The sequence below is a fragment of the Primulina tabacum genome, chromosome 10 (genome assembly GCF_025594145.1).
Source record: "Primulina tabacum isolate GXHZ01 chromosome 10, ASM2559414v2, whole genome shotgun sequence".
Lineage (NCBI taxonomy): Eukaryota > Viridiplantae > Streptophyta > Magnoliopsida > Lamiales > Gesneriaceae > Primulina > Primulina tabacum.
Window position 1 is genome coordinate 4,054,221 of NC_134559.1, and position 25,609 is coordinate 4,079,829.

At 35.7% G+C, this 25,609-nt stretch overlaps 4 protein-coding genes and 1 pseudogene across 12 annotated transcripts; 2 read left to right on the forward strand and 3 right to left on the reverse strand.

Annotated features, from left to right (window-relative positions):
- Positions 1-574: 574 nt before the first annotated feature.
- LOC142505187 (protein LNK1-like) lies at positions 575-7,444 on the reverse strand. Of its 6 annotated transcripts, none has more exons than XM_075618052.1 (9): positions 7,292-7,444; positions 6,602-6,698; positions 5,754-6,294; positions 5,359-5,662; positions 4,876-4,969; positions 4,262-4,728; positions 1,497-1,645; positions 1,052-1,159; positions 576-953 (listed from the first exon to the last, which is right to left on the reverse strand). In XM_075618052.1, the coding sequence occupies exons 3-9, from the start codon at positions 6,110-6,112 to the stop codon at positions 926-928; spliced, it is 1,509 nt and encodes a 502-aa protein (XP_075474167.1). In that variant the 5' UTR covers positions 6,113-6,294; positions 6,602-6,698; positions 7,292-7,444; the 3' UTR covers positions 576-925. The 6 variants fall into 6 exon arrangements, 5 of the variants coding, with proteins under 5 accessions (XP_075474167.1, XP_075474166.1, XP_075474165.1 ...); XM_075618051.1 differs by having other exon boundaries at positions 577-953; positions 4,262-4,734; positions 5,754-6,236; XM_075618050.1 differs by having other exon boundaries at positions 577-953; positions 4,262-4,734; positions 5,754-6,258.
- An 804-nt stretch (positions 7,445-8,248) lies between these two features.
- LOC142505109 (uncharacterized) lies at positions 8,249-13,007 on the reverse strand. Its single transcript, XM_075617935.1, has 5 exons — positions 11,932-13,007; positions 11,101-11,831; positions 10,936-11,025; positions 8,830-9,591; positions 8,249-8,721 (listed from the first exon to the last, which is right to left on the reverse strand). The coding sequence occupies exons 1-5, from the start codon at positions 12,014-12,016 to the stop codon at positions 8,608-8,610; spliced, it is 1,782 nt and encodes a 593-aa protein (XP_075474050.1). The 5' UTR covers positions 12,017-13,007; the 3' UTR covers positions 8,249-8,607.
- A 1,254-nt stretch (positions 13,008-14,261) lies between these two features.
- On the forward strand, positions 14,262-15,400 carry LOC142506031 (histone-binding protein MSI1-like; annotated as a pseudogene).
- Positions 15,401-16,792: 1,392 nt separating this feature from the next.
- LOC142505606 (uncharacterized) lies at positions 16,793-19,466 on the forward strand. 4 transcript variants are annotated; one of them, XM_075618670.1, is made up of 3 exons: positions 16,793-16,888; positions 16,976-17,201; positions 18,086-19,466. In XM_075618670.1, the coding sequence occupies exon 3, from the start codon at positions 18,100-18,102 to the stop codon at positions 19,180-19,182; it is 1,083 nt and encodes a 360-aa protein (XP_075474785.1). In that variant the 5' UTR covers positions 16,793-16,888; positions 16,976-17,201; positions 18,086-18,099; the 3' UTR covers positions 19,183-19,466. The 4 variants fall into 4 exon arrangements, with proteins under 4 accessions (XP_075474785.1, XP_075474783.1, XP_075474784.1 ...); XM_075618668.1 differs by having other exon boundaries at positions 16,976-17,101; XM_075618669.1 differs by having other exon boundaries at positions 16,815-17,201.
- Positions 19,467-20,597: 1,131 nt separating this feature from the next.
- LOC142505700 (uncharacterized) lies at positions 20,598-24,763 on the reverse strand. Its single transcript, XM_075618784.1, has 5 exons — positions 24,435-24,763; positions 22,261-23,191; positions 22,042-22,137; positions 21,423-21,559; positions 20,598-21,098 (listed from the first exon to the last, which is right to left on the reverse strand). The coding sequence occupies exons 1-5, from the start codon at positions 24,659-24,661 to the stop codon at positions 20,939-20,941; spliced, it is 1,551 nt and encodes a 516-aa protein (XP_075474899.1). The 5' UTR covers positions 24,662-24,763; the 3' UTR covers positions 20,598-20,938.
- Positions 24,764-25,609: the final 846 nt, after the last annotated feature.

A 25,609-nucleotide genomic window follows, 5' to 3' on the forward strand; every position in this document is an offset into this window, starting at 1 on the left:
AAATTTCAAAAGAAGAAATTCTCCCACAAATTATTAATGTAAGTAGAGTTAAAAAAATACCGAAATTTCGGTATATCGAGAATATTGTATGAAAAATTTTGAATTTATCGAAATTTTTGGTATATTGAAGATTTTGGCACAATATGATAACGATACCGAAATTTTCTATACAATACAATATGAAATTTAAAAAATTTCAGAATATATCAAGACACCGAGACAATATATAAAAATATATAATATTTTTAAATAATAAATTTAAAAAATATAAAGTTTTGTTGGATATAAAACAATATATATCGATTTACATAATTTTGATACAATCGTTATGCTAATTATACGTACAAAAAGTTTCGATAAACCAACGCTCGATATATCCAAAGTTTCGATTTAATAGCGATATATATATATATATATATATGATCAATTAGGAATGATAATTTTTAGAAGGACAATTTGTCCCTAAAAGATCAGTGATCGAAGGTGAATTGGCAAGCAAAAGCCAACAAATTTTTATTAAAAGACGAAGAATCAACCTCAAGAACAAAAGGTGAATCGGCAAGTAAAAAACAAGATCTTTTCATTGTGAAAGCATAGAAGCAAGTTCTTGTATCAATGCAATATAAGTTTAACAAACTGGAAACTTATTCCTACTACTTTCATTTTTAGTACAACGGTTCACACAACATCTTAGGTACTTGGACTTTGAAGTTCTCCATGAAAACACGAAAAATACTTCATAAAAAATTGTTCGATTACGAAGGTAAAAAGGCTTATCAAAGCTCGTTGGAGCACCTAGGTGTACCCTATACACTTCAAGTGGCACATTTAACTCTGAATCTCTCGAACATTTCTTGTCATCGATTAGAGCCTCCTTTATCTATCTCCGTATAATTTTCTTCACCGCAAACCAGGTTATCAACCATTATTGTTGTAGTGATGGCACCGTGAACCTGATTGTGATACAGTTAGCCGACATAATGACATCAATAACACTGGGATGGCTTGGATGAAAAAAAAAAAGAAGAGCTATGAAGCATGAAAAACTTACCATTCTTGGTGATCTGAATGGCGAAGAGAGGGCCTGTGAAAGAGTAAGTGTGCAATTGAGCGGTCAATGGGATTCGTATCAGTCTCCATGTCCATGCTTCCAGGATGCCTAAAAATGAAAGGTGAAAGAGAATAAATAAATGTATCACTGAAAGATGGGTAGAGGCAGACTCTGAAATTTACTCACAGGGGTGGAATCAATTTAATACATTTCGAAGTGAAGTTGAAGTTTTTAGAAAAAAGTATAAGAATTTGAAGATGGACAAAGGAGCCGACTAGTACAACATATTCAGCATATAATGAAAACATCTTCTGCTTTCCAACTCCATTGAAATGTAAGGAGCAGTATTAGTTCACAATGGTAAAGACAAATTGATACAGCATTACCTCTTACTCAAGTTTTGCAACAAAATAAAGATTTATACACAAGGACAGATGTGACACACTTATTGATTCTATCAGTCATGAATGCTCCACTAGCTTCTCTCTTGTCTCCACAAGCATCATCTCGGTTTGCATGGCTATGCCTCCGCTCAGCACTCCGAGCCAAACGATACAAGCTATCCCTTATGCATAGCTTAGTTCTCAAATCCAACTGAAAATTATCAAGCAGGATTGATGTCAAGAATTGAAGATAATTCAATATTTGTAAGGACAAAGCACTATGGTAGTAGTGTCTATATGTACAAGAAACCTTGAACTCCATCAACTGTCATTATAACAGATGTAACAACCAATTTTCTTAAAACAAATGCAAATTTGTAGTTCCATCATTCCATGCAACTGGTGTATGTTAAATATATTTCGATACAATCGATATATGGATAATTAGACATTTATGAGGATGTTTTCACTTCTCCAAGATGCGATGCTCAAAATAATAATTGATTTCATTCATTTGCAGACAGCTCGCAATGCTCTATCATTTATTTTATCACTCATACGGGCTTTAATCAATTTAGCTAATGATACATCGATGTCAAAGCGGGCCTTCAAGCTTTAGTACCATCATTAAGTTCTAGTACCTATGCACATATCACCACTCCAATTTAGCTCAGCAAAGTTCTTGGAGAACTTCAAACCTCATCTCCATGCAAATAAAAGATGAAATGAAACTAGGGACGCAAATCTCAGGTCAGGCTTATCAGATTTCATGAGCTTCAGAACACCTAAAAAATATATTTATCCAGTTTGATGAGTAAAGTTGTTCGATAACTTCTCCGTTGTTGCCTATTCAACTAGTTGCAGATCATAATATACTATTGTTAAAATGTGGTTATTAATTGTAGTTAGATTGTAATGCTTAAGTTAAAATGTTGCCTATTCAACTAGTTGCAGATCATAATATAATATTATTAAAATGTGGTTATTAATTGTAGTTAGATTGTAATACTTAACTCCTATCTCATACATTCGTAACCTTGATGATAAAGAATTATACGAGAATTATGTCAATGTTTAATTTTATTTTTAGAAAACATTTTCACATCATTAAAATGAAAAAGACACAACTATCTCATGTGCATTTTCTTACTAAAAACTCATTTTCACAGTCACCAAGAAAATTATTACTTCAATCTCAAATTTTCATCCCTATAAAAAAAGTCAAAAAATAACCAATTATAGTAGTGTTTCATAAGATAATACAATATATTTTAATTTTTTTAATTACTTACAGCATAAAAAATTAATTACCAGACAAAAATTTACTAATTTGACCACTATGGTAAATTTTATTTCTCTCCAAAAGTGCAGCAAAACTTGATCCAAAATCGACCAAAAGCATATTTTGTTGGGTATAATCTAAACAAAAAAGAGTAAAAACTTACTACTCCCGGGTTACAAAAGGATTTATCATTCCAACATTTTCCCATCATTAAAATGAAAAAGACACAACTATCTCATGTGCATTTTCTAACTAAAAACTCATTTTCACAGTCACCAAGAAAATTATTACTTTAATTTCAAATTTTCATCCCTATAAAAAAATCAAAAAATAACCAATTATAGTAGTGTTTCATAAGATAATACAATATATTTAAATTTTTTAATTACTTACATAGCATAAAAAATTAATTACCAGACAAAAATTTACTAATTTGACCACTATGGTAAATTTTATTTCTCTCCAAAAGTGCAGCAAAACTTGATCCAAAATCTACCAAAAGCATATTTGTTGGGTATAATCTAAACAAAAAAGAGTAAAAACTTACTACTCCCAGGTTACAAAAGGATTTATCATTCCATGCGAGCTCACTTCTTTGAAAATCAGCCATTTTTCCAAAGTTGACATTTTGGGGGATATAATCCAATCTAAAGATGCGCATTAGGAGATATTGGAGCGAGATATACCCAAACTTTGTATCACCTTCCAAAAATCCAAGCTTGGAATGCATGATACGTATCACCCAATTTTCATCCTATTACCTATACATATCTTTGTAATTTTTTGTACTTCTTTTAATAAAAATGAGAATTTCCATGGAAATTTTGAAGATGTTTTGAATAAATTATTTTACATCAAGTGGCTCATTTATTTAGGACACTTGCTTATGCTTTGTTGAGTTCTTAAATTTGAGTTAACAAGCTGCTTGTAAAGTAGTAAATGGATTTGATAATTTGAGAATGCTAGTTGATTTTAAGTTTAGTTAAACGGACAACATTATCAATTCAACAATGGATAAATGATTGATAAACTTTACTCATCAAAATAGAAGAACTCTTTTCTAGATAATGAACAACCTTTTGAGTTTTTACACATGAGAAATACTCCTGAGCTTATAGATTATTAATGAACTAATCTCACTACTCGTGTGCCGTGAACTCATCAACATATTTGTGAGCTTCATTAGCGTGTTCATGAGGAAGCCCATTTTTTTTATTCATGTTTGAGTTTCTTATAAAATTGGATCAACTGGACACTAACCTAAAAGCACATACTGTCTATTTTAGTTTATGAGATCAATGGCATACTTCACGAAAATGAAAATTTAGCATAAAATCAGTAATCCAACAAACTAAAGATGTTTGATGTAGTGAATTGTGAATAGCTGATTGGTTCTATCGTAGAGTCAACTCTGTCACAGCTAAAATAAATAATATATCTTAGCGAACAACTCTACAGATTAATATATGTTATTTGATAAAGAAAAGTAGTAAAACAATATCAGAGAACATAAGAATTGTCTTGCAAGGGGAGTGTTACTGTTACCTGTTCCATTACAAGCTGAAGCTGGAGAAAACTAGCTGCTTCAAGTGAAATTGCATCCAAACATGAATTTTTCGTTGAGCTTTCAAGCACATTTGAGAAGCCTAACTCTGCTGAAATTACTGAGTTGATGCCATCAATACCACGGTGACTCTCAAATTCACTTCCAGAAAAGTGTAATTTTCCTACAGAGTCAGAAGTACATGTGGCGGGCTGCAATGTCACACCTGTATTTCCAAGATTTCTGTTCAGGGATTGTTGACTTCCTAGATGATATTGTAGATTTTCTATGTTTTCATTCCCTTCAATAGCAGAGACCAGGTATGAATGGTGAAAACCCTCCAGGGATTGCAATTGACTGGAAGCATGGGATGATTCTCCAGGTGGAGATTTTAACAAACCCTTACTCTGGAATTTCGTCGAAGATGGCGTTGGATTCACGATAGTTTGATCTGGAAAGCAGTTGTTATCTGAATCTACAAAGGAAATAACATTCTGTAAACAATTACTGAAATCTGGATCCAGAGCTTGAAATTATTGTTGATTGTGCACAGATGGAAAAACTGACAAAGAAATAGGCCCATGAGGAAGCTACATGTATATATTTGTCATCTTACCAAGACAATTGGAATTGACATTTCCATAGCAATGCCTTTTTCTGTTTCCATCAGACTGGTTCTGGTTCTTTGATTGCTTTCTGTTCTCATCCGTCTGCGAAGCATTTAAAATGTAAATTATATGTAGTCATACTGCCTGAAAAACTCTGATAGCAACATATAATAAGTCAACTCCAGAAAGTGTAAACAGAATATGAAGACTATATCGAGCCAGGCTACGTTTGAACTCTTGTCTGTTATCTATTTCAATCTGGTTCAGAAACAAACATAACCATAAATAGGGAAATAATCACAACAAAAGTGATAATTATCAACTGTTGTGTATACCATAAAGACAAACAATCTGATATTTTTCCCTACAAATTCTATCCTTGAGTGCAATTTCATGCTTAACATTTAAGCAGACATGAATAGAGATGCAAAACTTTAAAAGTAAAACATAACTGAGAAGAAAAGAAACACGGATCATGTACATCTACCGACCTCTTCTTCAGGGATGAGCTCATATTTGCTTTCAGTCATAGCAGGTCTTTTTGCCAAAGAAAAATCATACTTGTCCAAGGGCCGAGAACTGTCTTTCACCAAAATAGGTCCACAAGTCATGGAAGGATCATCAACATAGTAAGTCTCCATGGGGTCATCATTTTGCAAAAGATTTTTCCCTGCATATGACTCAGGCAATGGAAACCCAAAGTCTGAATTTGGAATGTCTTCTGTTCCTTCTGCACACAACCAATTCAACTCGTCTTCCTTATTGGCCCCAAGACCAAACATTGAATCAGAACTCCTGCAAAACCAGGAAGTCATGGTTAAATATGATACATAAAATGACAATGACTCTTCATAAATTCTAAAATAACAGATAACTCCGAGCATACCTACACATCCTGTCAACATCGGCAAAGCTTCCTATTTCAGGCCAACCATCATATAAAAAATCACCGGGATCTTTTTCCTTGGAGTTCTCAAAGAAATCTATATCGTTGCTTGTTTGAGTTATGTCACCAAGATCATCACTAAAAGAGTAGGTATCAGCAGCATTGCTCTCATCACTGAAAATGATATCTTTCTTCTCACAGTTCTCTCCACCTTTGGGGTCTTTATTATGAGCTTTGAACCCAGATTCCCTGGTATTTTCAGAAGGGAAACTCGATACTTCTTTTACCGAGCTACTGTCAGATGAAGATGGGAATGCACCATTTGGTGAGGAGGACCATGAACCTTGTTCTACCTTCATGTTTCTCGTTTTACTCAAAGTTGAAAATACCTTAGTTGCTTTCCCTGACCAGCATATCTAGCAGCAGAGCAATCTCAATTATTACTGTGAAAAATTGTCACAGCCAGTTCTTTTTCAGCCTCACCTGGAATGGAAGGATCGTCACCCTACTAAAACCAGGATAGGGTACTACAAGATCAGAGCTGCAGTAAATATCATCAAAGGTTATATATTCAACTAAAACTTGTTGAAACAGCATGCTATATTTCACATCAATTATAACTTGTAGAAACAGGTTATATCTTCAACTAAAATATGTTTAAGCTCAAGTTTTAGTGGGGACACCTTGTTGAAAAGCATACCATATTTCACATAAACTAAAACTTCAGTCCAATCAATAATCATGTATTCACCTCCCAACTTGTGCCTCCCATAACATACACAATACATAACCGACAATCCAAAAACTGGAGTATACGAGATAGCCTGACCAGGGGAAAAGAAAAATACCTCATACATGCACAAGTCCGACATTCATTCAATCCATTAATGCACCCTAAAACTGTGCGCTGTTCTCTTCATCTTTATAACTCAAATGCCTCCATGACTGATGTTTTTCAATTACATCAAAGAAACAGTTAAATCAGAAGAAAGTAGAGGCTAATCACTAAACCCATCTTTTTGGCTGCCTTCATATAATCCAATTAAAAATAAAACAAACAGACACAAATGTCTATTTTCTGATAAACACAAATTCATAAAGAAGAAAACAGCTGAACTCGGATACACTAATTGCACCCCTCGATTGTCACACTCAGTTGCAAAACTCTCTGTAATAAGAATCTTTTCCACAAAGGAAATGAGAAAAAACTAAGGGGTAGCTCAATCAACACGATGTTTAACAATATTTAGCGTTAGGCGGTAACAAGAGATATTATATATTAATAAATCATTAAAAAATTAAAAAAGGGAAACTAAATCAAAAAATCCATCTCGACACAGGAGAGGAAAAAAAATCCCCCAGTTTTCTTACATTTAACTTTTATTTCAATCTCTCAGCAATCAAACAAAAAATTACTCGCAACTTGAATCCCACGATCCAAAGCTCAGAACAATAAAGAAACCCATTAAAAGAAACATGAAAAAGCTCGCAGCTACAGCTGACAGATTCTCTGCAACAAAAGATCTCCAGAAACTCACCACGAACAGTGTAGAATTCGCTTCACCCAGCCAGTACACTGAATCCGATTCTTCGGGCAGAGAGACATGGGAGGTTCTAGGGGCAAAGAGGCCGCCTTTTTCTTTCCATGGTAAAATTTTTATTTGTTGTTTAGTGGTGCTAAATATATATATATATTTGAATCGTGGAGATTTTGACACGTGTCTAGTATAGAACTGGTGGATGGGAGAGTCAGGCTGAGATACGATCTGTTTGCTCAACACCATTGGACCACGTGTCCCCCAGCTTTTTGTCTCCGATCACGCGCGGTGGAAATGCTGAAATTAGGATGTGAGACAGACACGCGCAATTGGTGAACGTTTGATCAAATTCTCCCATCAACATCTACATTTTTGAGACTAATCTATCACACATTATTATAATTTACATAAATAACATGATTTATGGTAATAAGATTTTTTTTAAAAAAAAAACTTAATAACTAAATTTAATTTTATTATATATAATATTTTACATACATAAAATATGCTTATTACAATAATTATCCTATCTGATAACAACCACAATAAATATGCACAAAAATAATTAAAATATCAAAATTTTAAAATATTCAAAAGAGTAATAATCGCAGAAATAATTAAAATGTCAATTTTTTGTAATACCCAGTCTACTGCAAGAATGCTAGATTAAAAAAAATAAAATGGTGGGGAAAAGTTTGAAATCTACATGATTCTGAAACAATTAATTTGAGGTATCTCAATCTAAATGCATTCTTAAATTATTGTGTAACATAAGCGAAGTTCATTAGTACTGCACCTCGTTACGAAAATTAAAATACCATTTAAAATGCGTGGATGGAACATGGAGACCTTAAGCTTAGGATTCATAGAAGATTGATGATCACACGGAGAAATTGGGAAAAAAAAACCCACTAAAACCAAGATAAATAGAGCAATTTCTTCTTTTTTCCCCCTATCTTTGATTAATTGTTCAAAGAACAGAGCCATAAACTGTTCGTTTGAAAGATCCCTAGTAAAAAAAACCCATGAAATGTTGAGAAACCAGATGAACCTTGCACAGAAGCAAAGTTTTCAACCCACTTCACAAAAAACCTATTAGTCTATCTCTGCTTAACCTCAAAGAAAAGCAACAGTCATCAAAAGCCATCGACTTGAAACTGGACCATTGGTTATTCCTACTCAGTGAGACGCCAAAAAAGACTTCTGATGTTTAATCAACTAACAGCAGTAAGTTACGACCAGAGCAACCGCAAGTCGAAAAACAAGTTTTCTCCATGGTCGAGAAAGTCGGGTGGTTTCCAGAATGAATCAAAGATTCAAGCTTCGGGTTCCGAAGAAATTCCACTAAAGCCACCAACTTGTGAGGCAAATGGGGATAGGAATTTTGGCTGTACCCGTAAATGATTCAGGGATGGTTTTGAATTGATGTACTGCATAACAAGACATGGAACGATTATTTTCAGTGAAAATTCAAAAAATTGACAAAATACTCTAAAATGATTCGTAAAAACTATCACTCGTATTCGAGGATCGAGTACCTTAGTTAAATCCTTGTAGAAAGAATTGATTTCCTCTTCAGTAAGACCGCCCTCATCAGAATTTTCCTCCCACCCCAAAGAGCGTAGAAAAGCAGCCTCTTCCTCCGGCACTAAAGGATCATGGTCGTCACAAGCATCACCGTTGCAAGTTAATTCATCCATCTCCCGAGACAAATGGTTGTCGTTGCCAAGGTTTAAGTTTAATGGGGTATCACCAGCCAGAGGAGTACTGGGAGGAGCAGTTATAACCTCTGTCGGAGCGAGCTTATCTGAAGATGAAGGCGAGACAGCAGTGCAAATATCCAAGACAGATGAGGAGTTTGTTGTCGGAGAATCAGCAACAAAAGTGGAGGAAGTCATAGATTTCATTTTCATAAGATTGAAAAAATCTTTTCGGCTTCGAGCTTGCGAGGTGGGTAGCTTCTCCAGCACAATCAGCACAGGCTTACGATCAGTACTAGGAGCGACTGGATTGTTTGGTGGGATCCTAGTCACCGCAGATGCAGAACCTGACAAAGCAGCAAATACTGTAGAACTTGCTGCTTTGAGGCCGCTGGTCGGGCTTGTGTTTTCCTTCACAATAGGAGTGACACCATTCCTTTCTCTCACTGGTTTCAGAACATGGAGTTTTCCCACATTAGGCGCCTTTGAAATATCATCCTTCACAGGCCCAGTTCGTGGAGAGTTACTAGAAGGAAGTGAAGATGAAACAGGATACTGCTGTTGGCCGACCTTGTTTTTGTGTCTCTCTGACGCCGAAACCTAGATCAAAGCTCGGAATAATTCACAAATATTCGTGATGCAATCTCCAAATGAGTGATGACAAACTTCTAGAAAGTTATTCAAATGCACTAACAAGCTCCAAAAATAAACACCCACTAGAAAACAAAACTTGCATTATTTGGGAATTCTCTACTAACAATTGATGGACTCAGTTGTTGTTTGCTGAATACAATAAGCTCTCAAGTACAAAATTAGAAAACTTGGTGTCCCCACTTCCAAACTGATCTCTAGTACAATATGAGGTTTTAAAGAGCGAACACATTTATCTAAATCATCTACATAAAGCCCCTCTAGCTCTGGCATATTCACTTGAAGAAGAAGAGAGAAATTGATACCATATCCTATAAATATGGTAACTAAAACATCTTAAATGCTAGACCCAATAACGGTTAAAACCTGTCCTTGTATTTACTGACTCAGGATCACATGTGGGGGCTGATGAATTTGTCAGCTGGATAGAAAACAGACAAATTTCATTTGCTTGAGGAATTGAACTGTGTTTCTATTGTCCGACGAGTTGTCTCTTTGACAATTTCTCTCTGCGCTCTTCGTTGTTGTTCAATCCTTAACATTTGTCCTCAACTTTTGGTAAAAAAAATTCTAACATATGCTTTATTTCCCTTTTCATACAATGCCATCATCATTCCAAAGAACAAGTAATCACCAACCTTGATAAGAATTCCCTCTTCGGCTTCAATTACATGCGAAATTTTTTTGTGGCTGGGAAAGAGTTACCAAGGGTGGAACGAATAAATAGGTGGAAGGGCCGGGCATGCATATTTTTAAATCAATCTCGCGTATCAACCAATTTTTCAAAAATTATGTTTCTGATAATGGAACAGAGGTTGGCCCCTTATCAACTGTGCCATAAATGCTACACTAGCTACGCAGATACAGTGTGGGAATAAATAATTGAGGAAGAGAAAACTAAAATTATGTCCAGAAAAAAACAAAGATATATTGCAAGCTGTGTTCCGAACATCTGATTATTGAAATGAAATTGAGATGTTTCAGAATGTGAAAATAAAAAATTTGGTGCACATAAATTAACAGCAAATGAATACAGGAAGAATGCCTCACACATCATACAATAGCCAGGATACCCATCCTCTCTCTGATTCCTACACTATATCCACTTCTGTAGCTTGTTTTGTCTACTTATAGAGGATGTTGTTTCTAAAATATCCATCTGACAAATGCTATATGCTCTTATAGAGTATGGTGTCTACTGGCAAAGAAACATGAAAATTAAAAGTATATTTTGGAAAATAACAAGACAAAAGGTCGTTTTTAATAAATTTAGAAGGACGATTTAACTCTTACCGCAATTTTGGGCATTGAAGGTGTCACGGGAATTAGTTGCCTAGATTGTTTAATTGCCAGTTCTTCAAGTCTCTGAGTTCCAACAGATATCTACAACAGAAGGAACATTGAGCATGGACACAAGTTATACATTGTCACTCGTAATACAGAAAAAAAAAAACCAACCTGGGAAGTACTCTGAGAACGGTGGGGACCCTGAGCCACAGCTTCCGCCATGTTGAGGCTGGTACATGAGCCCGAAGATCCAGATACCGGACTTGCAGAAGCTTGTTGCATTGATGGCAGGATGGTTCCATTACTTCCAACTAACATAGGAACCTCTGCTAAAGCAGATGTCCATTTATCACCACGTATGGTTGCAGAAGAAATGGGTAAGCTCTGAATAGCCGTACTTACTCCAGGAGATGGGACTCTTCCGACCTCAGGTGGCACTGATCTTTCCTCCGATATTAGAGAAGGAAAATCTCTCTCAAAAGTAGCTTTTTTCTCAGTGCCAAAAGGATCACTCTTAGTAAGCACACCATTATTACTATTCCCACGAGCATTGCTCACATCATTTGGTACTTTCTTGTGCCACATGTCTCCATGTTTCCCAGAACTCAATGACTGGGAATGCCTAAACCCATCCCTTTCCAATTTAATTGACAAGGCTGAAAAATCCTGGTATTGGCGGTCACCCAGAGAGGATTTTTCTTTGCCACGAGAATCATATGTATCCTTCTCCCAGTCCTTGTCACGTTGGTTTCTACCAAAACTATTATAAGACCTCGGCTGACCAGAGCTGTTGCTGTTCGAACTCCGGTGGAAATATGAAGAATTAGATGATCGTCCCAAATCATGACCACTACCATTAACAAATGATTTATTTCTCGCAAACTTTATAGCAGTGAGATCGCCTTAAGACAACAAAATATCATTAGTTAGATCAGAAGTTTAATAAAAATATATATCTGAATAAAATCTAGAACAGAAGCTTAATTTTAATAACAAAATTACCTGAATGTGCTGTAGTGTTTCCACTGGTCAGATTTCCAGTATTTTTCAACCATTCTGGTACTAATGCAGGCTCACTTCTTTCCATAACTAGTGCCGAACATTATCATACATAAAGAAAAAATTATAACAATATCGATTTGTCTTCTTAGAATTAATGACCGTTTATACTGCCACGTGCCAATGATACATAATCTCCAGGCCTCGCCCAAAACATCTGCTCCAAAATTAGCCAACCTTATATGCTAATCCACAATCCTCAATTCATAAATCCCACTTGCCTACACGAGAACTGCCTAGACACTATGTGAACAAACCAGTGTTCCGATCAAATAATCTACGTTGTCGTATACAGGTTTACAGGGGTTTTTATACTTCTATTACCCTGTAAAGTGCAAAAGCACCGTGCTCACCCGATATATCTGCAAATTAAAATTTTCCTCACCTATCAACACAAACCCCTCATTGTACACGGGCAAGAAAACAACTAAACAAAACCTTAGGTGCGAGCAAATTCAATGAAAATCCACAGAAATTTGACCAACTTCACGCGTAAACAGCCCCAAAGCTGCAATTCTTCAATAACGATACATATCCATAAATCCTTCACAGATGATCAAACCCTATACCCTAAAAACCCACCCAATTAACAGAAAAAAATTGAGGAACCCAGAAAAATGATAGGGTATGAACAGTCTGGCAGCACAGAAAACTCACCAAGAAGTCGGAACACAATCCGTATATATATTAACGATTAAAAATAAACTCAACCCCATTTGCCGGATGATATCAAGAGAACAAATTTGTACCCTCGAAACGAGGAAAAGTAGCCCTAGTTCCTCGTACTCGCCGCCTTGAGTTGTGTTGTATGAGTCTCAAGACTATACTTGGCCAAATTTCTGCGAGAGAAGAGGCGGGAGCAGTAAATTTACTGATTTAACAGCGGCACTACTAATGGGAAATGGGATTGAGAAGGGATTTCGTGTGTTTCAGAGGAAAAGGATTAGGAATTGAGATTTTGGGCGAATATGATGCGTTTGTATTGAAGAGGACTGATGTGTGGTATTGTCCTGCCAAGAAAATCAATCCTTTTTTATAGTTAACCTTGGTCTTGGTCTCCCTTATTTATTTGGAACCCTATTTTCCCATTTCATGATTAATTATTATTAATTTCCCCTATCTAAGACCATATTTTCATATTAGTTTCGATTAATGGAAAAAATTTCGGTTGATTCGAATACAGACAATATTGAGTTCTAGACATAAACATAATTATGTTGTTCATCAAATGTAAACGTTACGAAATTTTTTCAAGACGGAAGAAATATGTATATTGCAATCTACATCGATATTTATTTAACATAAGTAACTAAATGCATAAAATTTAAAAAAACACGACAATATATAGGAAGTTTTTGGATTGAATAAACTACATATTATTAGGTTAATATTACTATTTATGTTGCAATCCACGTCTATACGTACCAAATATATTTGAATATTTGAATGATCAACTTGTTTGTATCATTACTATTATAAAAAATTGCAGTGATAGTAATATTTCAAGGTTTTTTTAATATGTATGCATGATGTATATTGGAAAATCGTTTTAAGACAAAAGAACATCATTTAAAAGACGCGGAGAGGGGGAATCGAACTCAGGGAACCGGCCAATCCGGTAGGAGTGAGATCATTGGGCTACAATATCGGTCACATCTTAGTTCCAATTTATGTACCAATTTGATTTAGAGCACGTGTGAAATAAAAGTTTTTGGGTGGAAGTGTTTGTTTTGGATGATTTTCTATAAAATATTTATTTAAAAAGAAAAATTTATCCGAAGCCCACAATTTTTTATTTATTTTTATTTTTTTAAAAGAGATCGTTTGAAAAATTAGTCGTCACTTCCCTCCAATTATCTGTCAACTCACCCCACATAGCCACTCGGAATTCAGAAAGAAAAATAATCTACACAAGAAGAGGAGGAATCAGTTTTCAAGTCTCTGTTCAGTTCCATTGATTCTGGAAAAAAAACGCAATCTTGATGCAACAAAAGAATGGAGAGACGAGGAAGAGATGAGGAGAAAAACAAAAAACTGGAGATTATCGAAGGCGCTACAAGATTTGGAAGAAGAACACACCGCTTCTTTACAATATCGTTATCGCACGCAAGCTCGAATGGCCGTCTCTGACTGTGGAGTGGCTACCGGACAGGAATGAGCAACCAGGAAAAGATTGTTTGGTTCAGACTGTAATTCTTGGGACCCATGCAGTATTTTTTAGTCTGGCCATGTTCAGTATTTTTACCTGAAATGCATAATTACCACGAGTTCTCATGTGCCACGAGCAGATTCGTGGACATTCTGTTAGAGATGTAGCTTGGCACCCAAAGCATGAAGACTTGTTTGGTTCTGTTGGGAATGATAAGTTTCTTCGTGTATGGGATATCCGTGTTCCATCAATCAGCCAGCCTTTGCATTCTGTGGTTGCTCATCAAAGCAAGGTCCGGTCTCGTGATTTTGACGCACTTTATATGGAGAAATAAATGTATGTCCTAATTATCTTTGAAGTTCAATCTTTCAGAGTAAAGAATACTTGTCCCACTTGTTGCTTCCTCATAAGAACTTCTAGTTGAATTCTATGACATAAGAGAACTTCAAGTTGATTCCTTTCGAACTTCTAGTAGAGACTAAGAATAAACTGTATTCGTTTCGGACAATTGTTTAAATTTTCTCTATGTAAATGTTTGTAGGTAAATTGTTTAGACTTTAACCCTTTCAATGAGTGGGTCGTAGTTACGGGGTCTAGTGACAAGACGGTTAAACTTTTTGATAAGCGCAAGATCGATACTGCCCTTCATACCTTCGATTGCCACGAGTAATAAATCTTGCTCTTTTTACTGAAGGATTACGTTTGCAATTGGCTGGCTGCATATGGAATTTGTGAAGAATTGATATTCTTATTAAATTAAACCTGCATGAACTGCTCAACATGGATGCAGTTTCTCAGGTCGGATGGAATCCTAAGAATGAGACAGTATTTGCTTCTTCTAGTTTTTGATAGGAGATTGATGATCTGGGATCTGGGCAGGTAATTTCTTGAATATTAACTCACCAGTTGGTTAAACTGCCGTCCCTTCCATCCTCTCTTTCCTTTCATATAATATCTAACCAATTTAACTTGCAACGACTCTCTATTCTCTATATGACTGGTGGAAAAGATTCACTAAAATTGGCTTTGGATAGGCCACCAGAGCTGCTATTCATTCTCAGTGGTCATACGAGGGAAGTTACCTGTTTCTCATGGAACTAGCATGAAGATTGGCTTGTTGCCATCGTAGATGAGGACAATAAACTTCAAATCTGGCAAATAACTGATTACATCTACCTTAACGACTCTAACGATCCGCACCAAGACGACTCAACCAATGTTCTTGAATTGGCATGTGTAGTTTCAAAAGTAGTCAAGATATGAGCAGACTAAAGTCCAACACTTGAGACTACTTTCTGCGTTTAAAAACTATCTTCATCTTCTTCCATAAATCTTCTGTACCACAATTGATCTTCATTTTCGAAATTACGTTTCAAAATTATCTTCTTTGCAGTATGCTACTTTGATTTTTACTGCAACTAGATCTCGTGGGCACATTCTCTTTACACCAGGTCATATCGATCATACAAGATTTTGATTTTATCATCTAGTTGTTGTTAATTGATATGTCGATATAATCTTTTATCAATTTCTTTTCACAAAAAATTCTCGAGATGCTTGTTTGCACCCAATGGGGGAGGCCCTAGGCAGCAGCTGGCTACCTCCTCATTGCCGGAACTGTTTACCATGTTCATTCAAGTTTATAAACAGGGTTTTCGAAAAAACTCCAATACCATTTGTAATTTCTTATACTAATTAAACAAAAAATAGTTCTCCTGTTGGACGGTCTCACGAATCTTTATCTATGAGACGGGTCAACCCTATCGATATTCACAATAAAAAGTAATACTCTTAGCATAAAAAGTAATTTTTTTTCATGGATGACCCAAATAAGAGATCCGTCACACAAAATACGATCTGTAAGACCGTCTCACACAAATTTTTGCTTAAACAAATGAGCATTTCAGTTCTTTTTTTCGTTATCATGGCAAGTTTATTAGTAAAAGCAACATATAAATAACGTAATAAAATATATACATTGTTTTCGATGAAAATCTTTCGACGTTCAAATTATATAGAGATATTGAATTACAATATTAGGCAGAGATATTGAATTACAATATTAAGAGTAAACTAAAATATGCTTTAGATTATGTATGATTAATATCCAACCAATTTAGGTATTGAAATTTATTTCCACACCAAGCAATAGAATTCCTCCACATATGACGTGATCTTTCAATTTCAATATATACTCCCAAGACTAACTAATATTAGGGGTATAGTTTACTCCACCTTTTGAATAATTCAACATTAAAAGATGATTACGTATTTCATTTGCTTGTAAAATATCAAAACATCAAAATAAATAGCGAGTTTGGATAAGTAAGTTGTAGTTTAAAAAAACGGCAAAAACTTGTGTGAGACGGTCTTACGAGTCGTATTTTGTGAGACTGATATCTTATTTGGATCATTCATGAAAAAATATTACTTTTTATGCTAAGATTATTACTTTTTTATCGTGAATATCGGTAGAATTGACCCATCTCACAGATAAAGATTCGTGAGATCGTCTCACAACAGACGTAATCTAAAAAAATTATTTAAATAATTTCTAAAGTGAAAAAAGTCAGAAGCAGTTTTGACGTTAGATAATAAATATTAAAAAGTGTTTTTGTTTTAATATTTTTAAAAAATCAAATTTATTTATTCCATGTTACTAAAAAAGAAGAAGAAGATGCCGAGCATCTCATCCCCCTAGATCCAGTGCAGTGGGCCAAACAGAGCCTCATGTTGCACGCTTTCAAAATGGTTCTCCTCTTTCTTTAGCTGTCCGTTGTCTCTCGATAAAATTCTTCTCTTTTCGATTTCTTTGATTTTTTTTTTTTATTTTTACAGCTTGAATTTTGGGAAATGGCAGCGATATAATTTCCTTCCTTCGATCTCTCCGCTATAATTTTCGATTTCTGGCCTCGATTTTTGATTTCTCATCCATCGATTCTCCATACCCAAGTTAACCCTTAGGTAAGATGTTCTCATTTCTGGATAATATATTAATTTTTTGGTCAGAGATTGAGGATCTCGGATGTAATGTATGATTGAGGCGTTCGAAGGCAGTGGTTAGGTGCCTTTATCGTTGAATTGATTTGTTTTCTTTTTAATAGTTCCCATCCATCTTGTAATTTTGTCATTAATTAATTGAAAAGACAGTTCATTTTGGTCACAGGGTTGAGATTTTTGTATAATGATCTCTAATTTATCAAATTTCCTTACCTGTTACCTTGCGTGATTCTTTGCTTGTACCTCGTTGTTTCGTGTTCTGGATACCTTCTTATGCCATGGCACATGATCTGTATTTTAATTGCTTATGCTATAGGCTGTTGGCTCCAGTTTTTGTTTAGCTTGATTGATGTGCCTGATGTTGGCACTTTGCCTAATTTGATTTTCTTGTTCGAATGAGTGTGTGTGTATTTGGTGATCGATTTTGTATACTTTTCAACTCTCGGATCCTTTTTGATTGGAACAACAGCAGCTACAAAATTTGCTTCGGGGTTCCGTGGTTATACTCATCTTTGACTTATGAAACTCAACTTTTATTTTGATTTTTCTATTTATCTCTCTTGAGCATACCCTTACTTGCTTACTCCTAGCACTCTTTAGTTCTTTTCTTTATTTATGTATTTCTTTTTTGAGGAAGCTATTTGTTCACTAGGTTAATCCTAATGGTCTGATGATGTACTAGAAGATCCATTACAGAAAACATGGCATAGATATTCATTGTGCTGGTGTATATTTTCTTGAAATCCTTAGCTAGAATGAATACATGTTCAATCTTGGACAATACCAGATTTTCATAATGGCCTATTAATAATTTGAAAGCAAACTGAAATCAAAATTAGATTATCAGAGAGAATTACAAACTATTATCCACTTTGTGGTATTTAGCGTTGAGTTTGTCCGTACAACTAGTCTGAAAACCTCAACCATTTTTGCAAAACTGGTGTGCAGATTATATCTAGAAAATGGCAAAAGGCATCAGGGGAAGACGGGGAATTACCTCAAGACAGTGCAGGCCAAAGCCATACCCCATGCCAAATTACAATCAAACTGAGGGAACTCATGAGAAGAATAGCTCCAAAAGCATTGCAAAGGACTGGAAAGGTGCTACGTGTTCCGTGTGCATGGAGTGCCCCCACAACGCTGTTCTTCTCTTGTGTTCCTCCCATGACAAAGGTTGCCGTCCCTACATGTGTGGGACAAGCTTCCGCTATTCCAACTGCCTCGACCAGTACAAGAAGGCATACTCTAAAGTATCTTCTGCTGACAACTGTCCTTTTCAAGATTCTCTTGATAATCCAGATTTGGCTCCACCATCTGGCTGGTCTATTATGAATTGTGAGGCCATGGAGCTTGCATGCCCACTGTGTAGGGGTAAAGTGAAGGGCTGGACTGTCGTGGAGCCTGCACGAGAATATTTCAACTCCAAGAAACGAAATTGCATGCAAGATAACTGCTCGTTCATTGGAACATTCAAAGAACTGAGGAAACATATGAGGGCTTATCACCCTTCTGCCAAGCCCCGTGAAGTGGATCCAGCTCTGGAAACGAAGTGGAGTAGGCTGGAGCGTGAGCGGGAAAGGGAAGATGTGATTAGCACCATGAGGTCATCTATGCCAGGGGCAGTGTTTTTTGGTGATTATGTGATTGAGGGAAACCACTATGGTTCCGATTCAGATGATGAGGGTTTCGATGCAGATGATATGGAGCAGAATGGGGGTTTTGAAGTGGGAGTTGATCGGGATTTTATGTCTCTGTTTCTTCTCTTGCAGGCTTTTGGTTATCCAGATAATGGTGGACCTTATAGGGGTGCGAGGCGAGATGAAAGAGACTCAAACCGCACAGTAGGTAGAGGTGTTCAGAATCGTGAACACACAAGAGGTGCTTTTGATTCCTTTTATCCAGATGGTGATAACAATGATGGGAATGAAGGTGATGGAAACAATGATATGCCACTGGTTGGTCATCTGCGTCATCAAAGTGGCTTCATTGTGAGGCGTACAGAGAGGAGGAGAAGGCGTAGAGAGCCAAATGAAGACCGGAGATAGGTAGTGATGCCGTTGCATAGAGTTTGGATTGCAAAATCAAAAAATTATATGGCCTTGATACAGGAGTAGAAGGGCTTGACTGTACTTTTAACATTTCCCTGCACACTTCTCATTAGCATTCCATACTTTTGTGGGTTGTATGATAGGATAGCTCAGGAATGTGGAGGGTAAATAATTGCTTGTTTGATTTAATTTTAAATGGTAGAATCCGCATTTATTGCGGTGTAATGTTATTATTGACATTTTATGTGAATTCACCAATGGAAGATGTCATTTTAATGGTCCATATCTTGTTTTATATATCTTTAAACTCTGGAATGAGAGAAACAGCAATATCATTTAATGCAAGAATCATTTCCCTCGGGCTTGTGATGGTGCTTACAGATTTTTATTAGTTTCTCATAGTATTGTGAACCTCTGAATAGTTTTCTAACCTTGTTTTACAGTATGCCTTCTTCTTTCTTTTTTTCTTTTTTTCTTTTTTTTTTTTTTGAGCAGTGTCTTTCTTATTTCTACTTTTTACACCATGGGTCTTTTTACGATCTCTGGAAAGATGTTTTCTTTTGATTATGTCTAAAAGTAATAAATAGGTCTATAGTTCTACTTTGGGAGCATCTGTTCGTGGAGGAACAATACCCAGCCTGGAAATAGATACAAAATGGTCAATGTTGGTATTTGTATCATTTCCTTAATTGATCTCTAAAATATTATCACTTCTTTTTCAATTCTTTTACCAAAAAAATTAAAAATTAAATATTGATTTCCGCACTTCGTCACTTCCCCTTGTAAATCTTTACATTCGATTCAACTCTTCACCAATTCCAGAAAAAAATTCATTAAATCAAACATACTATTTTAAAAATATTTCAATATAATTATCATTCACACGAAAATTTCAAACATAAATTAATATTATTTGTTAAAAAATCGTTTTCAATGTCTATTTTACAAATTTATATGACACTCCAGTTCCCGACAAGTTTAATCAATTTTGGAAGAGTTTCAATAAGTTTAATCAACTCTTTCAAATCCCTTTTGAAAACTAATATTGTTTTAAGAACCCAATATTAATAAATAATAAATTTAATTGTAATGGTAATTGCGATTCCATATCCCCTCAAATTCTGAGATACTTGGAATAGAGTATTTATATATATATTTTTAAAAAGGATAGCATATATATCGAAACAACCTTTCTTTCTTTTTGGCAAAATTCTAGTCGTGGGTGTTGGTGCCTGTAGTTTTTCCAAAAAAACCGTGACTTTTGCGTGAAGGATGAGTTTGCCATACATTTTAATAAAACATCGAGGTATTATTCCGAATGTAAGACAGTCACGTATTATTCCAAATGTAACATAGACTGATCCGAATGATGAATGGCTGACAATTGGCATGGGAATTGCGTGAGACATATATAATGTTTGCAAATGGTTTTAAAAAATGAATATGGATTTTTTCTTTAAAAATTGGCCATAACATCAGACCAGGATATAAATTCTAGACAATTACACGATATGGCAATTATGAGTGCCAGTGATATCCTGATGACCTCATCAATTTATGGCCATGTTTCTTGAACTGTCACAACAGTATAAGATTAACACGACAACATTCTGTAAAACCCTCAAAAGTAGAGATGGCCTACAGGAGAAAATCAAGAATTTGCAAAGAATTAACATAATTGGTATACTCATGTTATATATTCCGAAGCACTAAGAAACCTGCACAAATGTTTCGAAATGCTCTTTACTTGCAGTCATTCCCTCTTACCCTCTTCTTCTTCATCCACATCAGAAGAATCCCCATCTTTTTTATCTAGGCTTACTAAACCGATACTGCCTTGAGGAGTTTCTTTGACAAGGGATTCAATTTCTTCTTCATCATTCCCTTCTTCCTTATTGCCCGAGTATGCGTAACTGGCAGAAATCATGTTGTGTTTATGAGTAATGAGCCACATTGTTTGCCAAATATAATAAGTAGAAAGGGAGGTCCTACAACTGTACACACCCGAAATTAATCAACTAATTAATTTCTTCGCAAAATAAAATCCGAAATTGTCTAACATTGTCAACTGTGTGATTTAGAATTCGAAAGGAATGTTGCAAGTACGTAGGGTAGATCGGTAGAAGACTTCAAAAACTCCAACGTGAGATAAATTTGCAATGCGGGTCATATTCTCTCTTGTTATATATTCCAGTGAAAAGAAAAGGGCTGCATTAAACAAAAAATTTAAAATTTACCGCTGGGAGCTTTGTGATGGAGCCCAGAGGAAACAGATAACACAAAGCAACGCAAATGCAAGAATGTCCCAGAAAGCAGTGATAATCCAGGCACTAGCCCACTTCTCGTTGAAGGGGTCTGTTGCCTTGAAGTAAACCTGTAGGAAGTAGAGTCATAGGTAATCAAATGTTAGTCCCCAATCTCCAGTAATATATGCAATCAAAACAAAGTTGTGAAAAAGTCAAAAATAACAAAATTTGGAAATTTTTTTCAGACGTACAAATGGACGTTTCTCAGTAAGTGATGTATGGAAATCAAAATACAACCTAATGTTCAATTTAAGTTGGAGATAAAAGAATTTTCATTTCTGTTTTAATTCTACATCCTACTCCAGTTTTCCTTGATTGTATTATCCACATCAAGGACAACAGGTCTGGAGGCAGGATAACCCCTGCTAAAGATTGCAACAACATTTTTTGTTTAATGATATTCATATTCAATATCCAGGTTTCTGCAAATTCCGAAGAAAAATGTTTTCCTACCGGTACATAAATTTTTATCATCACAATGATATCTAACATGAAAAAGAAACTTCATTATGAGCGGATTGGAAAAGAATAAGCTGAAATAAGAACATACCTCATATCCAATCCACACAACAGACAAAACAATTGCAACTGCTAGAGCATTTGAAAATTTCCTGTATATCTCCAATTTAATTGAACTTCTTTTAGCCTGAAAACACGGAAGTATGGTAAAAAATATGGTAGGTGCAGCATAGTAGAGAAGATAACAAAGAAATCCGGATGGCGGATACACAACTCAATCACAAAATGAAGGTGTTAAATGTAATGATACCTGGAGTTGATCTAGTGTTTTGGAAAGAGAAGTGAATATCCACAAAATTAAGAAGGCATCCAATAATGCAACAGGAAGAACAAGAAAGACTCTGGCTCGTCCTGCTTTGTCATTTATTGTACCCACATACTCAGCAATATTAAGCATTTCTGATGCCAAGAAATAAGTTATACCAAGGAGAAGCACCTTTGGTGTAAGACCGCCAAGCGTGGGCCGGACAACACCATAGCCCATTGCAACAGAAAGAATCAGAAGGCGTGAAATAGTTCTTCTAATGGCTCCAATTGTCACAACCCAGGTTGTGATCCCCATAGGCCTTGTACCGGTGTTGTTGAAATATGCATAGTCAAAATACCAAAAAGTCGTCTCCAACAGTCCAAGAGCGACAACAGAAGTAATGCAATGTTGCAGCATTAAAACATCTTTCCAGTATTTCACATACTGGAAAAACCAGATGATGCTGAGGATTGCATATGCGGCAGCCATACATACATAGAAACCCATTAAAGGAGCCATCCGACCAGGTAAGTAGCCATCAGGGTTTTTCCACTCGGTCTTCCCAGTCACCCTCATTCCCTTCAGGTTTGAATCGCATGTAATAAAAAATAGGTTGTACATGCCAGTCTTTTTAATGTTGATTTCCTTGTTATTTTTCACATGGGCAGATAACGAGTTTCCTCTAAAATAAACATTGAACACAACCGGCCAGTTATTGTCAGTTGCTGACAGCGTCCTTATAACTTCTCCTTCTTTGCAATCTTCCAGTTTGGCAAGATCAGGGGTGCAACAAATAGATCTCTGCCCCCCGTAAGCAGATCCGCCGATTTTATCACGGTCAGCTGCCTCAAAAATTACTATTTGAACCAACTTATTACCATCTGCCATTTGCCTGTCTGCAGTTATGTCACTCCAGAATGTGATATTCTCAAACCTAAATCAGTTTAAAATTAAAAAGGTAATCGCACAAATATCAAAACGAAGATTTATTAAGAAAGCCATGGTTGTGGCACTTTGCTTTTGCTTTGAAAGACAAAAAAATTCAAATTATTTAACGCCAGGAACATCCTATAAAGATGAATACTTTTTCCACAAAAGTACCAATTAACTGTATTTTGAGTTTGGCGTGCAAGCGCAAACACAGACATAAATCAAATGACAAAAGAAAAAAAAAAGAAAAGAAATATTTGAGGCATGTATTGATGAATTTTGTATTTTCCTTTCACAATAGGAAAAAAGGAAACAGAAACTAAGTAGTGAAGTTTCAGGATTCCTAGGATGTCCATGCATAGATACCTCAACAATTAATAACACATGAACAAAGGAAAAACCAACGGAACCATCTTGTGTGTCAATAAACAACACGCACCTACAAAAGATGAACAAAAAACCGAGTTTTGTTTCGTAACTCTTCCAGGTGAATGTTCTCAAGATATGAATCAATTAATTTCAGACAAAATGGTATGGAGTTCCCATATCCATGGCTTTCATCCAACCATGACAAAGCAATAGAATCTTTAAATCTTTAGTTCTATGGGTAATCGGTAAAAGGATCTCTATTTCTGAATCCAAAATCAAGAGATCATAAAAGAACAGCAAGATACTGAAGTGTCATTCACAACTCTGGAATCCACTACCAGCAGGTGGCACTCAAAATCAATTGAGAGAGCACGCAAGGAATATCAAGTCAAAAAAAGTGGGCTATCAAGTCAGTGGGAGTCCCGAGGTCGAACAAATGTAATTTTTGAACCGGCAAAACAATATTCAGCAACAAAAACGGCACTTTCAGATTCCACCATCTCCGGGAAGCATGTGACGTCTTATCAATCACAATGAAATTCAAGACAAAGAGCTTTTCCTCAAGTTCCCAATTTTAAGTCCCGACTAGCAAGAACCAGACAACCAGACTTAAACTCCGCTTAATGACAGCAAGCATTCCGTTTCAATTGACTCCGTGGATTTAGAAAATGTACGCACAGTTTACCAGTATGCATCAAGTAGTGACTGATTAGGAACTAATAGAAAAATCCACGCACTTCCTTTCTCTAATAACATAAAAACCCCACTAAAACTCATGCATCTCAACAATGCACACAATTTTCAAGTGGATCTAAGCAACCGCCAGCAGGTTCATGGATTACACGCATGCACACACAAACGAGAGAGGAAACGTATACCTGATATAAGAGCGACCCCGCTGGTCAGTTGAAACGCGTGAGGCGGCGACGCCCTCGCTTCCGCCTGAGAGTAGATAGGCATTACCGACTTCTCGGAATGGATCTCGATCATAGATGTGAAGAGATGCTTCAGCTGATCCAGCAGCTAGTACTAGCACCAGCAGTATAACAGGGAGCAGAGAATTGAGAATGGCACCTTGATTTGAAAAGCTGCTCGCGGCAGCCATGCGGCGGGTGATCGGAGAATTTGGTGGCGTGGGTATAGACTGTGGTACGGTATCAACCAGACGCGCTTCCGCGATTTTTGGTGAGACTTTCTATTGAATGTTTTTTGAGTATTTTATCCTTATTTTATTCCCACCTAATTCGAACCCACTCCAACTTTTATTAAATATATATTAATAATAATGATAAAAAAAAATAAACGAAAATAAGTCGATGATAGTTTAGAAACTCAGTCAACACTAATTTACATGAATTAAAAAAGTCGACGTGAATTGAAAATCAGTCAACTCAATTTATTCCGTCAACATAAGTCGAAATGAATTAAAAATCAATCCACGTAAACTAAAAATTAATCGAAATCAATCCACATAAATTGAAAATAAATTTGCATAGCATGTAACCAAAATGGGTGTGGACATGATTTCATCCTGTATTCTAAACTTATTTAGATCTTCTCGTCTCAGATTTGAGATCTTGGTATCATATAATTTATAAGTTATTAACAAGATGTTATAGTCTTAAGGTCATCTAATGTTCATCGTCGATTTGATATTTTTTTATACGGAGTCAAATGTTATTTCATATACTTAGATCAATGTTGGTCGTTGGATAATATGTTTTTTTGCACTGACAAATCACAATGAACCAAACTAATAATATTTTATTTTAAAATAATTTTTCTGCCTCTGTAATCAAAACATGTTACTTTCAATGAACAACTCAAACTAACATGAAAATTCCATAACAAGATAATTATTTAAAATAATGCAAGTCTTGTTATGCAAGAACATGGATATATCAAAACAGTACACGATTCAAGCTAGCCATACATGGCCCATTTCTAATGTTCTTGAAAGCCTTTGACGAGTTTTTGTTACGAGAATATGGGATCAATACTTACTCTGACGAGCTTTTTTTTATGACTATCATGCAAGAAGCTTCATTGACGT

Coding starts and splice junctions, on each gene's coding strand:
- LOC142505187 (XM_075618051.1), bottom strand. CDS start 6,112: ATGAAGGTAGAACAAGGTTCATGGTCCTCCTCACCAAATGGTGCATTC. Junction 5,663..5,753: donor GATGTTGACAGGATGTGTAG/GTATGCTCGGAG, acceptor CTGGTTTTGCAG/GAGTTCTGATTCAATGTTTG. Junction 4,735..4,875: donor TGTCAATTCCAATTGTCTTG/GTAAGATGACAA, acceptor TTTCCTTTGTAG/ATTCAGATAACAACTGCTTT.
- LOC142505109 (XM_075617935.1), bottom strand. CDS start 12,016: ATGGAAAGAAGTGAGCCTGCATTAGTACCAGAATGGTTGAAAAATACT. Junction 11,832..11,931: donor AAACACTACAGCACATTCAG/GTAATTTTGTTA, acceptor TGTTGTCTTAAG/GCGATCTCACTGCTATAAAG. Junction 11,026..11,100: donor GTTCTCAGAGTACTTCCCAG/GTTGGTTTTTTT, acceptor CTTCTGTTGTAG/ATATCTGTTGGAACTCAGAG.
- LOC142505606 (XM_075618670.1), top strand. CDS start 18,100: ATGGCAAAAGGCATCAGGGGAAGACGGGGAATTACCTCAAGACAGTGC.
- LOC142505700 (XM_075618784.1), bottom strand. CDS start 24,661: ATGGCTGCCGCGAGCAGCTTTTCAAATCAAGGTGCCATTCTCAATTCT. Junction 21,560..22,041: donor TTGTGTGGATTGGATATGAG/GTATGTTCTTAT, acceptor TACTTCCTACAG/GTTTACTTCAAGGCAACAGA. Junction 21,099..21,422: donor CCATCACAAAGCTCCCAGCG/GTAAATTTTAAA, acceptor GATTTCTGCCAG/TTACGCATACTCGGGCAATA.